Source organism: Triturus cristatus, chromosome 3_2 (genome assembly GCF_964204655.1).
Source record: "Triturus cristatus chromosome 3_2, aTriCri1.1, whole genome shotgun sequence".
In the NCBI taxonomy this organism is placed as follows: domain Eukaryota; kingdom Metazoa; phylum Chordata; class Amphibia; order Caudata; family Salamandridae; genus Triturus; species Triturus cristatus.
The window spans coordinates 484,029,384-484,041,868 of NC_140584.1; the positions used below are offsets into that span (position 1 = coordinate 484,029,384).

Here is a 12,485-nt window from a genome sequence, read left to right on the forward strand (position 1 = left end):
AACTTCAAATGGTTGCCTCAGACACCAAGACAGACTGTCACGAAAGCACTCATCAACAGCAAGCTGGACTATGGCAAAACTATACGGCGGAATCTTCAAACAATTACTACACATATTCCAGACCATCAAGAACACCGCTGCAAGACTCATACTAGACCTCCCGCGCAGCACCCAGATCACACTGTACCTCAGGAAGCTTCACAGGCTCCCCATTCACAAGCTATTCAAACTTCTCACACACATACAAAGTGGTACACAACACAGAACCAGAATACCTGAACAGACACACACACTTTCACCAACCCACCAGACACCTACGTTCTGCCTCACTCCCACTCTCAGACATTTCCCGCAACTGCAAAAGCAAAACTGGAGGTCACTCATTCTCCTACATAGCGCCCAAGACATGGAACAACCTCACTCAACACATCAGAGTCTCCTCCTCACTTCTTGAGTTCCGCAAGAAGCTGGCGACCTGGCTCTTTGTATAATCACCTTGGGACCACACACCTACACAGCTGCCCAAGTATGTGGATACCCTCTCGGGTGATTAGTGGGCTATAAAAATCAATATAACATAGCATACCATAACAGAAATCTTATGCTGTCTGGTAGGTTCAACCTAAAACGCTGCACTAAAAATATTATAACAAGCCACAGTATTAATGCTTACAAATGTAAAAATGATGATTTAAATGTATGTGCCAACACAATATTTGCTAAATGAAACATTAGGAAACAAAGTTGGTCATCCAACCTGTTTTGTTGGTGTCGAAGGTTTGCTGCTCCCACTATCTGTTTCAGTATCCACTCCGAAATCAGGTCCATTAATGTTATTTGGACTTTGTTTTTGACCCGAGATCTTCATAGCATTGGATGATGATGGGCAGTTAGGACCATCTTCCACCAAGCATATTCTGTCACTTTCCTTTGCACTGATCCATTCTTTCATCAACTCAAGTACATTAGACTGCCTCTGTGTTGTGTTTTTTTCACCCTTAAAAGTAAAAAAAAAAACAGGTTTTAGAATATTTCTTAATTGAACTTGTAGTGTTTTAAAGGGTTACTTCGAAAGTGAGAGTCTGTGCATATTGCTTCTTGCGGAAACACAAAATCTACTTTGTTCCACTTTCAGATTTCAACACAAGTTCACTTCTTCTCGTATCAGTTAATTTCTGACTGGTATTAGCTCAGTCGAGCTAGCAGTGCCATAATGAAGATGTTGAAGCAGAGAAGATTACCTTGGCTTAAAATGGTGGTACACGGGTGCATATAGTGATATATGGCATAAATATTTGAGCCTAGGCCTGTGAAACAGTTGCATACAATAGTAATACAAGGGTATATGTAGCAGTATACGAACTGGGGAGTCTGAAGCTGAGCAAATGACTTGAGCAACCACACAGCCATCCCCTTTTTTTAACTCCAATAAAGACGAGCTCTCGGGATACTCAAACCCTACCAAGCAAAGTTTAGATCATTATATCAATGAATTTTAAAATAAACCAATAATGAACTTTGGTAGTAATATTTCTGGGGGATACTGTGACTTTATACAGGTTCCTCACCTTATCAGTGACTATTATCCAGGTGCCAGACTGGACCCAGAAACATTTCTTCAGCAATTGAGCTCCAGCACTACCATTTGGAGCATTGTGGCTTAAACTGTGACTTTGCCCACCCAAGAACAGCATCGGAACATATAAGCCACCAACTGGTGAGCTAGCATCAGATCACAATATCTTTTCTGAAAAGGCTAGTGGCATGCAACGAGGAACCGTTAGGGCATAAATCAAAGTGGCAATTTCAGCACAGTACAGTTGCATTATTTGGAGTCTTATTATCAGCACTAACTCAGCGAGGAAGGAGGTATGGCGGTGAGGAATCAGCGTGAAGATAGAGTATTCACCAAAATTATTGTTACCGTTAGTAATTAACTTTTTACTTTGACAGATTATTCTTCCTGCAGATTCCTCACCTTACAAATGACTTCCACAGCAATACCCCCTTGGAGGTGGGATTGCATTTTACCAAATAACCAAGGAAATAATGCAACAGAGCCCTGGCAAATTCGTCTTTCACTGCACTCGTGGGAAAGAAGACAGAAATGCTTATGAAACGTATGCAATGATGATCAAGTGGCTTTCTGTTAAGAGCAGTGGAAGCAACCCAGCCACAGCTCTCATGGAGTGGGCATGAATACCAGCTGGATGTTCATCCTTGACCAAGGGATAGCAGATCTTTATGCAGAGCGTAACCCACGGCACAAGTGTATGCTTGGTTTACTGCTGTGAGAAGCTGGATTGGTATATGATGCACACGTTTGTAAATGGGCACCCTGCACCAATACAGACAACCCTTATGGTGATTTTAGTGGTCTTAGACAACCTTAGAAAACTCTCTAAGTGGTAGCTGTGGAGAGCAGCCTTCAGGCTTAGTCCAGAAGGAGTGTAAAGCAGTTTGTTTTACCAGAACATAATCTTATAGATCTATATTAAGTGAAAAAGAACCACAGTGTATTTATAAAAATATGTATTTATTATAAGACACTCACTAACAAATACACATATCTCCTAGCCGGAGATATATACAATGCACACAATACTTTTCGAAACAGATAAGAAGCACAAACTACTCAGTTGTCGCCAGGGGGAGACCAAACCATATACTAAAATAGTGGTATACAAACCACGACTCGAGTCCAGACTATACCCAGAAGACGAGGTGCCAGGGACCCAAGGAACCAGCCGAGGTAAGTAACTAGAAACCCCACGGAGGCCATGTGCAGAGTGGGAACATGACCGCGGGGTCAATACAAGTCAATGGGTAGGTCACGGTGGCAATATTGTTTTTGATAACAAAGTTTATTTGGTTTTCCTGAAGGAATCTGGGCTATAGCCCTACAAGACCCTGTAAGAAATAAAATAAGTCAGGAGTACTGGAGTCTTAAAACAATTGCAACTCCTGCAAAACGTGCAGGTTACACAACATGAACATAATGCAGACTGTACTAGATCCCAGTAACTGTACAAAGGTTACATTCATAGAATGGCGGGCTGTTACATAGTATTGAATGATGTGGTCAGTAAATGTTTGTATGAGTAATGATTGCTGTCAGGGGTCCAAAGATGGGAGGGGGGGGGGGGAAGGTCTAGCTCACAATATGTCGCCCAGCGGGTTCATATTTTCCTATGTTTCTGGGGGCAACAAAGGGCTTCCAACACCGCAATCTCCGCACCCATACATCTGTCTAGCTCAGCCTTCCATTTACCTATAGTCTCGTTTGGCAATGGTAAGGGCCAAAAAGAGCAGATGTTTGTACTTATTTCCCACCTATCTCGTCGGTACTGTGCAGGAGGAAGAGTCGTGGGTCAAACGAGAGCTCCCCTGATAGTACATTGCTTAGGCAAGTCAATACCTTGTGCAAAAAGGGGTGCAACGCAGTGCAGCTCCAGACTGTATGTAAAAATCTCCCTTCCTCCTTCTCACATCTTAAGCATATAGGGGACTGGATAACTCCCATCTTCCAGAGTCAGGCTCGTGTGTAGTATGTGCGGTGTATGTACTTGAATTGTATAAGGCGGTATTGTGTGGACACACAGCGCCCCGAGGGCTGGCAATGGCCTCAGCCAGTCATCGTCCATCAAGTCAGGGATATCTTCTTGCCATGCTCTTCTAGTCTTGTCAAGTGTCATTCGTGTATGTGTCGTCAGTGTTTGATATGTTTGCCGGATTTTATGTAACCCTAGATCCCCCATCAGTAGGCGGCCCTCAAGAGGATGAGATTCCGGTAGAGTCTCTAAAGCGTGAATTCAGGGGGCTCGGAGCATGACGTAATTGGAGATATTTGTAAAATTGTGTCCTATATAGTTGAAATTCTACTTGTAGCTGTTGAAAAGATTTCAATGTAGTGCCCCGCATTACATCCTCCAGGGTAGATATCCCCACTAAGTCTCACCCACGGAATCTCCTCAGGGCCGTCGCCGGACAGAGGTATGTGCCATGCCACAAAGGAGTTTCCTTGGTTACAGTCCCGCACCATCCCATTTGTCTCACCGTATGCCGCCAAAACTGAATTACAACTCTGCTCGCCGGGGGTAGTATAGCTAGGTTTCTGGAGCTATATAGGTGCTGAAGAATGGGAACTCCCACTATTGCTGCATGCTCTAGCTCAAAAGCCGGTTCGGTTGGGGAATTGTACCACCATTCGTATATTATATGTTGTAAGGGAAATTTTGTAGTCTGTAGAGAATTCTGGGTAGAGAAACCATCCTAAAGATGGCTGACCGCCCGTATAATGAGAGTGGAAGGGAGGACCATATTGTCGTTTCGCTATTTAAACTCGTTAGTAGTGGGTTGATATTATTTGCCCATGAGATATTCGGGCATGGCGATACGAAGATGCCCAAATATTTAAAACCTCCTGTCGCGTGTGACAGCTGCGTCGCCTAGGTGCCCCGCTACTGGTTACAATATTATGGAAAAAGCACAGATTTAGCAGGGTTGGTGTGCAGACCTGTAGTTTCCCCAAACCCTCTGAGGATTTGTAAGATACGTGTTGCCCCGAAAACCATAGGTCAATCATAAAACAAGCATTGGCATAGTCAATAGGTCTCGCTTTTGGGACCTTGTAAGTAAGTATAAGACTTCACGTTTAGTTTACATTTACTTCGTATTTAGGATGCAGTAAATGTAAACGGGAAGTCTTACACTTCAGTTTTTTTTTTTACTTACAAGGTCCCAAAGGCAAGACCTATTGGCTATGCCAAAGCTTCTTATTTTATTTTGGTTGTACGAGTAAGATAAAATATGTAAGTGTAGATAAATAGTGTCCAAGTATGCATTTGAAAACAGAAAAAATAGAGAAAGCAGCACAAGAACTGGAAACAGTGGAAGTGTCCTAAAACACATTTGTGTACGTTATAAGTTTTATAAAAATATAAAAAAGATGCATATAAAAAGCGGGGCAATGAAAGAAACAGTACCTAAATCAGAGTGCGAGCAGCAGGTGGACATTCATTAAGATGAATCAATCTGTGCTTGATCTGTGCTCCACATAAAGAAAAGAAAGTGAGGCCCAGCTTGTGCTGGCCAAGAGGAAGGCAGCAAAGAAGAGTTACAATAAAGCCAATGATTGGTAAGCAATGGGCGGGTTCCAAGCCCTTTGCTGTAAATAATACCCCTCACAAGCGAGAAAACATGCAGCGCATGCGCTGTCACACGCAAGACCTCATGAAGCACAGAGGAAGCCACTTGCCCAGAATCACAAACATTTGCTCAAGTTTGGAAGCAGGAGGAAGAACTGGGCCTCATGGTGCCACAAGTCACAACTTAAAATCTTAAGCACATTTCCTAATGTGTAAACTTTGTTGATCTTGTTGGTACATTTTTAAAAATATGTCTCAGAAACCACAAAATGGAAGCAAGTAGGCCCTTTGAGGTGAGAGAGATTGCTCACTTGGTACACTTTCAGCCTTACCATATTTTTGCCAACATTTCACAAGTATTTATCTGATGTTATGAGACGCAATGCAGGCCACTCTAGCTGGATGCGAAACAGGGGTCACTAGCGATAGGGCAACGAGGCTCCTGAGAAGCAGCTGGAAAAGTCCGCATGATGGGAAGTTTCCACGCAGGGGAGCGCGAGGCTCTAACTGTGCTAAGTGGTCCGGTTTCACCAGTAGACCTCGGGCGCTCTTCGGGATGATTAATGTGCTGACAAACTGACGGATTGGACTCATAATTTGCACTGAGAGGACGGCGAGCGGGATAAGAGGACGGCGAGCGGGAAGAGAGGGGGCTAGGGGCGCCCCACTCCTCTTCTGAATCTTTGAACACACAGTGCCCTTTCAACCAGCGTGGTTCAGGAGTGCAGCGCCTCAGGAAACCCTAAATTCTGAGAAGAGATGAAAGCTTTGCTGTCTGTGCTGGGAGGCCGGCCTGAGAATGGAATGCTGGGAAGGGCACTCTGTCGGAAATTGTAAAAATCTGAGGGCTGGCTGTGCAGGTTTTTAAATCTAAATAACCACTGAAAGCAGTTTGCATTACACGCCCTGGCCTGAACTGGTAATCCTAGAGATAGTCAACACTAGCCAACACATGCAGGCACACGTGTAACCTAGGTGACAGCTTTGATGTCTGAGTCACGAACCGGGGACATTGAAATATGGTTAATCAGAGGAATAGGGCAGCCGATCATGTAAGAATTCTGAAACCTGAGAGAAAGCTCCCCTTTCTGGGGTCTCAACAAATAACAAGCATTGACTGCGTGGCGGCCGCGAAATGAAATAATTTTAAAAAAACGCGAGTGTTGAAGCAAATAACAAGCATTGACTGCGTGGCGGCCGCAAAATGAAATAATAAAAAAAAAACGCGAGTGGTGACGCGAGTTGTTCGATCGCGATCAAACATCAAAGCAGCCGTGTGGCCCCGAAAGTTAAAGTAATCGCGATCAAGCGCAGCGCGCGCGCCCGCGCACATGCACTGTTGCTCTAGGCTGGCCATGGTAGCACATTTTGGAGCCCTCAAAAAAAGTCTCGCCAGACCAGCGCATGCGCTGAGTCAGGCGAGACCTAAAAAGGACGTCATCCGCGTACAGCGCGATGCGGTCTGATCTCGACTGAGACCATTCAAATCCACGGAGCACCGGATCACTCTGAACCCATGCTGCCAAGGGTTCCACTGCTAAGGTGAACAACATCGGGGACAGGGGGCAACCCTGTCTCGTGCCCCTATAAATATTGAAGGGGTCTGAGCGATGTCCTGCAATACGAACAGTGGCCATTAAGTTAGTGTAGAGTAAACTGACATATGCTATGAAACGTGGGCCAAAATAAACCGCTTTAAGTCATTTGAATAGATAGACAAAGCATTTGATTCTCTCAGCTGGGTCTATGTCAGCTAATAGTATAGCTGCTGGGCGTCCCAACTCTGGGGCCATTGCTATGGCATTATGCACTCTTCGTATGTTGTGGCGAGTAGCCCGATGAGGCATAAAGCCCGATTGGTCTGGGTGAATTAAATCCGTCATACAAGTCTGTGAGCGATCAGCCAGGGTCTTCCCTAAAAGTTTGGGCTCAACGTTGACAAGGGAGATAGGGAGGTATGATGAAAGGTCCTCCGGAGGGCGATCTGGTTTGAGGAATAAGACTATATCCACATGGCACCAATCTCGGAGTAATATACTCTGTTCTTGGGCATCCTGTATTGCTGCCAGCAAATGGGGTCCTAATAAGTGTATATTCGGCCTCAGGAACTCCATAAGGAAAACATTGGGTCAGGGGGCCCGCCCTGGGCGCAGAGCATGCAAGGCCACGCTCAGCTCATCTATAATGATAGGGGCCCCCAGTTGGTCTCGCATGTGGTCTGTGAGCCTTCAAGGTGGGATATCTATAAGGAATTCCACTATTTGAGCCTCTGAGAGCTGCTCCCGACACACGTATTGGGAGGAGAAGTGCTGTGCAAATTCCAGAGCCACCATTTCTGGAGATGAACACAAGACCCCTTCGGCATCACATATGGTAGAGACCGCAGCAGGGGATTTGTCAACCTGGCATAGTCTGTGAAGCATTTTACTTGACTTACCTCCCCATTGATATATCCGTTGTTGCGACGCCTTCCAAATATCTTTGGCTTTGCCCATTAGATATTGATATATTGTTTGTTGCACTTGTAACAAGTTGCGTTGGAGAGGGGGGCTGGGGTCCCATTTAAGTTGCATTGCCAGGGATGCCTGGCGTGACTCTAGGTCTAATTTCTGCATCACGAATTGAGGCCTTTAGGGCTTCCCAGAGGATGCCTTGAGACGGGACAGAATCAACATTAGTGTCCAAATATTCGAATTCTGCCGCATGTAGCATGTCCTGATAGTCCAGGTTTCGAAGGTGCCACGAGGACATCCGCCACCTAAAGGGGGGTCTGCGGGAACAAGTATGGAGTTTAAGAGTAATCGGGAGAGATCTGATAGCCCTCTGGGGAGGTGAGCGACTTGTGAAAACCTATGGCTATATCTGCGAGGTGTAAAAAAGTGATCTAATCGGGAAAGCGAACCATGTTACGCAGACATGAATGTGTAGCTGCGTTCTACGGGGTGATGTTCATGCCAGACGTCTGCCCAGCCTAAGGTGGACGCCAATAAATTCAGTTTAGAAGGACCCACTGGCAGGTGGCTGTCAGTGCTGCACTGTCTATCCACTGGGTCCATGATGTAGTTCCGGTCCCCACCTAGGAGGGTTAGGCCCTCCGGCAGTTCCCCCCAAATTTCTGGAGATCCTGTAAACAAAGGTCGTCCCCGGAGGGGTGGGGGGGGGGGGGGGAGCATAATACTACCTATGGTGACGTGCTCACCATAAAGTGTGCCCGTGGCAATAGCATATTGGCACCCTGGATCTGCCCAGAGTTTTGTGTGCTGGAAAGGGACTCTACAGTGTATCAGAATGGCCGCTACACGCAACCCCCGGTGAACCCTGTGTGGTATATATAATGGTACCCAAATCTAGCCAGGCATGGGGTTTTGGTACCAAGGAGATGAGTTTCTTGTAGGAGTAGAATGTCGTCCCCATATCTTTTGGCCGGTCGTAAGACCACACCCCGTTTTATTTTATTGAGCAGACCCCAACATTCCAAGAAACCACAGTAAGGTCCCCAAGAGGGGCTGTGTCAGTCTGTACCATCATCCCGTATCCATTAAGTCACTGTAAGTATAGCGTTGGGATTTAGATAATGAGTCTGCACGTAGAAAACAATGAAACTGAATTCCCTTAGTATCCCCCACCCCCTCCCGACACTGCCATGAACTAGGAGTCTAGGAGCATCTGTCGCGGGGGAACCTGGACCCCCCACCAACAATACCCAACCCACCCATGAAACATTAACAAGGGGAGATGAAAATGTCGAGAGCCTAGCAGCCCTATGGCTGGGCATCCACGGCCGTTCAGAGGACAGTGAGTAACAGGATAGTCACGGTGAAGAGCAATCCACGGCTAATATGATTTGCCACTTGATGTATGACTGGTTCGATCAGAATGTACGTTCTGGACTGGAGGGTCGCTTGTCTGAACCGGATCTACGGCGTCTTTGATTTTGTCCTATGAGGTCTATTCCATTGTGAGCCCCGGGAGGAGTCTGATTCCTGCAGCGGTGGCGTATGCAGCTTGAGGTGAGTGTGTTCGTCTGTCAATGCGAAAACTGCTTCCGGTGTGTCAAAGAAATATGACTTGGAGTTAAATATTACTCGCACCCTAGCTGGGTACAAGAGAATGTATTGCAAATTGAAGTCTCGTAACCTATGCTTCGTTGCCACAAAAGACAGGCGTTGCTGTTGGACCAGGCGCGTATAATCGGGAAATATCATTATGGGCCTCGAATCATGTTGGCACTTCTCTTTATGTGACCTGGTGAACTGCAAGATAGCAGCTTGATCTGCATAGTTCAATAACTTCGCGATCACCGGTCTAGGTTTCTCGCCCGGGGGTGGTTTTCTAGTCAGCGCCCGGTGGGCCCGCTCCACGATAAAACATGAGGATAACAGTTCCTTGGGCATAAGATCTGTGAACCACTGGGCAATAAAGCGGGTCATGGAGGATCCTTCACATCCCTCTGGCCGTCCCACGAAATGCAGGTTATTGCGCCTTGCGCGGCCTTCTGCATCTTTTACTCTAGAGGCTAGTTCCTGCGGTACCACAGTTATTTTATTGACCTCTTTTTTGGAGGGTAGTCACTGAATCCAGCTACCGTCGATACCCGCGCCTCTGCTTCTGTGAGCGGTTGCAATTTTAAAACAGAAGGACCCTTCCCCGTGGACCCTAAAGAAACCCTGCAGAAGACAGAAGGTTGGAGAGCCACCCCACCCGTGGATACCCCAGAAACCAGGATATCTACACGATGGAAGCCGGATGCATAGGTGTGAAGTGGCGCCGGAAACCGCCGTCGAACTCAATGGGAGACTTCAGGAAGATGGTGCTGCTGGAGAAGGTGAAAGTGTCCGGTGGAACCCAAAAGGTGAATTCAGGATGAGAAGTACCTGAAAGCAGAGGGGACAGAGTCTATGCCACTCAGGAGCGATCAGGAGGCACGGAAGACGAATGCGCACCTATGTTGAGTGCTGCAGGAGAGATGACGGTGACCTTGGAGCTGCAGCTGTGAGGACCAGGTGATGCTGTGGAAGACCAGGAGCCGTTCACAAGCTGTTCTACATCGGATGTTGAGAGTTGATGGGTCGTTGTCTGTTGAGAACGCCAACAAGCTTTGGCAACTGCAAACAATGTGGAAAGCGAAGAAGGTACAATGTTGGCACCAGCAAGGTCCATGTGGCTCACCACAAGCGGGGGAGTCAGGTCAGGCACCGAGCGATCAGGAGAGCCTGCAGAAATCAAAGAAGACCCTCAAGAGGAACTTCAGTCTTGAGTCACTGGAGTCGCAAGAGGACTTCGAGCAGCTCACCAAAGATGCAGGCCCACGGTGCAAGTGATGCGGTGAGAACAAAGATCTTGGTCACATGAGATGCTTGAGGTGGGGGCTACTTGGAGCCCGAAGATCTTGATGGAAGGAAGCCAACAAGCCTTTGCAACAGCAAGTCGACGCGGTGCAAAGGAGTTTGGTTCCTGCGGCTCTTAAAAGGGATACTGGCCTAAAACTTGGTGAGAGGGCAGGACATGCCTCAAGGAATGTGAAGAACCACCATCTATGTTGCTGAGCCTTTCGGAGTCCAGGGGAGCCCTGGATCAGCAGACTGGTTAGCTTAGTTGCGGCGCCTGCAGATGCAGGGAAGTAACTCCATCACTTCAAGGAAGATTCCTTCAGGTGTCTTGGATGCCCACAGGCCTTGGAAGGCTCCTGTATGGAGCACAGGCACGGACGTTGCATCAGACGAGCAGGGCGATGAGATCAGGAGCAGCAGGAATCTTTGCAGTTGCAGCCTTAATGCCCAGAGTGAAGTCCAGAGTGCCCAGACGGTCAAAGAAGTGGTGTCTCGAAATTAATGTTCTCCCATGACGAATCTGGGGACCCACCCTCAGATAAGCCTTTAAGTACCCTAAGGAAAGGGTTGGGACGATTTAGGATTCCCTCCCAGGGGAGGGGTCAGACAGTGGGGAGGATATTCCCATGTCCTTTGTCCAGTTTCGCGCCAGAGCGGAAGCCAACGGCTCCCTGAGCTGGTTTGAACCGGACTATGCAAGGAGGGCACCAAATGTGCCCTTCAAGCAGACCGACAGGTGCTGGCAAGCGCTCCCACCCGGCCCCAATACACTAAACCCTGTCTGGGAGGTGGTCACAATTCCCTGTGACAGGATACCTATTGTTCTGCCTTCCCCTGCTCGAGCTTGGCTCAGCAGCAGGAGAGCAGAATCGTGTCTCTAGTCGGCAGCATCCATGTTGTGCTGTTCGGGTCTAGAAGACTGGCACCGGGAGCACTGAGGGCCTTCCGGAGGAGCTTTACAGTGCATGGAATTATACCTCTCACACCGTTTACGGTGTGGGGGTTATGATTCAAACATGTTTGATACCAAACATGATAGGGTTCGTTACAGCCAGTTTAGAGATGGTCATCGCATAATGACACATGGCCACTCTATGACGACCCGGGAAAATGACTCTGAAGGTAGTAGGGGTGTCCTGCTCATGCAGGGGTACCCTCACACTTAGAACTGAGGCCCCTGCCTTCAGGATTGAAAGGCCTGCTTTAGGGGTGACTTATAGGGTTTAAGGACAGTAACCTTAGATATACGGAAATGTATATCTTTCGTAAGTGGTGCTAGCGCCAGCTTACACAGGTTGCAATGGCAGGCTTGTAGTTACAGTTTGAGTGGTTCCCCAAGAGTGGCATAATACATGCTTCAGCCCATTGGGGGACCCCTGGTGTACCTATGCCCTGGCTACCTCAGTACCATATACTGGGGACTTATAAGGGTACACCAGTGTCCAATCTGGGATGTACCTAAGTACTTACAGTACCAATTTAGGGAAGAAACCATAGAGAATGGGGTCCTGATCAGCAGGATGCCGACCACACTGGTCAGATCAGCATAGCACCAGGCAAAAAGTGGGGGTAACCATAAAAACAGATCCTACTTTCCTACAACTTCCTTGCCCTTTTTTGCTCCAGCAAAGCCCAAAAATAATTAATAATCCACGCTGTCCTGATATTGGTAGTCGATTGAATAAGAAACCACATGCCTGGGAATCTACCAAATGTAGGTGTGAATAAGGATGGAAGAGTAATGGACTAGGCCGTGTCAAAGACAAATATCACTATGGATAGCAATGAAGGACAGGTACAAAGAGCAAGTTTAACTGGGTAGATACAATGCTTCGAGGTCGGATCGACGGGGCCTGAAGTTCACAAACCTTACAGTATAGCCACTAACAAAACAGTTTTCAGAGTCAGAAGCTAAATGAGAGAACTGTTAATCCACTCAAGTAGAGATTCCATGAAAAACACCAACAAAAGATTCATGCAAAAACCTACAGGGGCCAAGTACAAAGCC

At 47.1% G+C, this 12,485-nt stretch overlaps 1 protein-coding gene across 5 annotated transcripts in view; it reads right to left on the reverse strand.

Moving 5' to 3' along the window:
* The window catches only part of STK33 (serine/threonine kinase 33), a 1,543,521-nt gene that overhangs the window by 324,731 nt on the left and 1,206,305 nt on the right, over nucleotides 1-12,485 (reverse strand). For all 5 annotated transcript variants that reach the window (XM_085648124.1, XM_085648123.1, XM_085648121.1 and 2 more), the window contains one exon: nucleotides 758-997. In XM_085648124.1, the coding sequence (XP_085504250.1) occupies nucleotides 758-997 (240 nt within the window). The remainder of the gene's footprint in view (nucleotides 1-757; nucleotides 998-12,485) is intronic.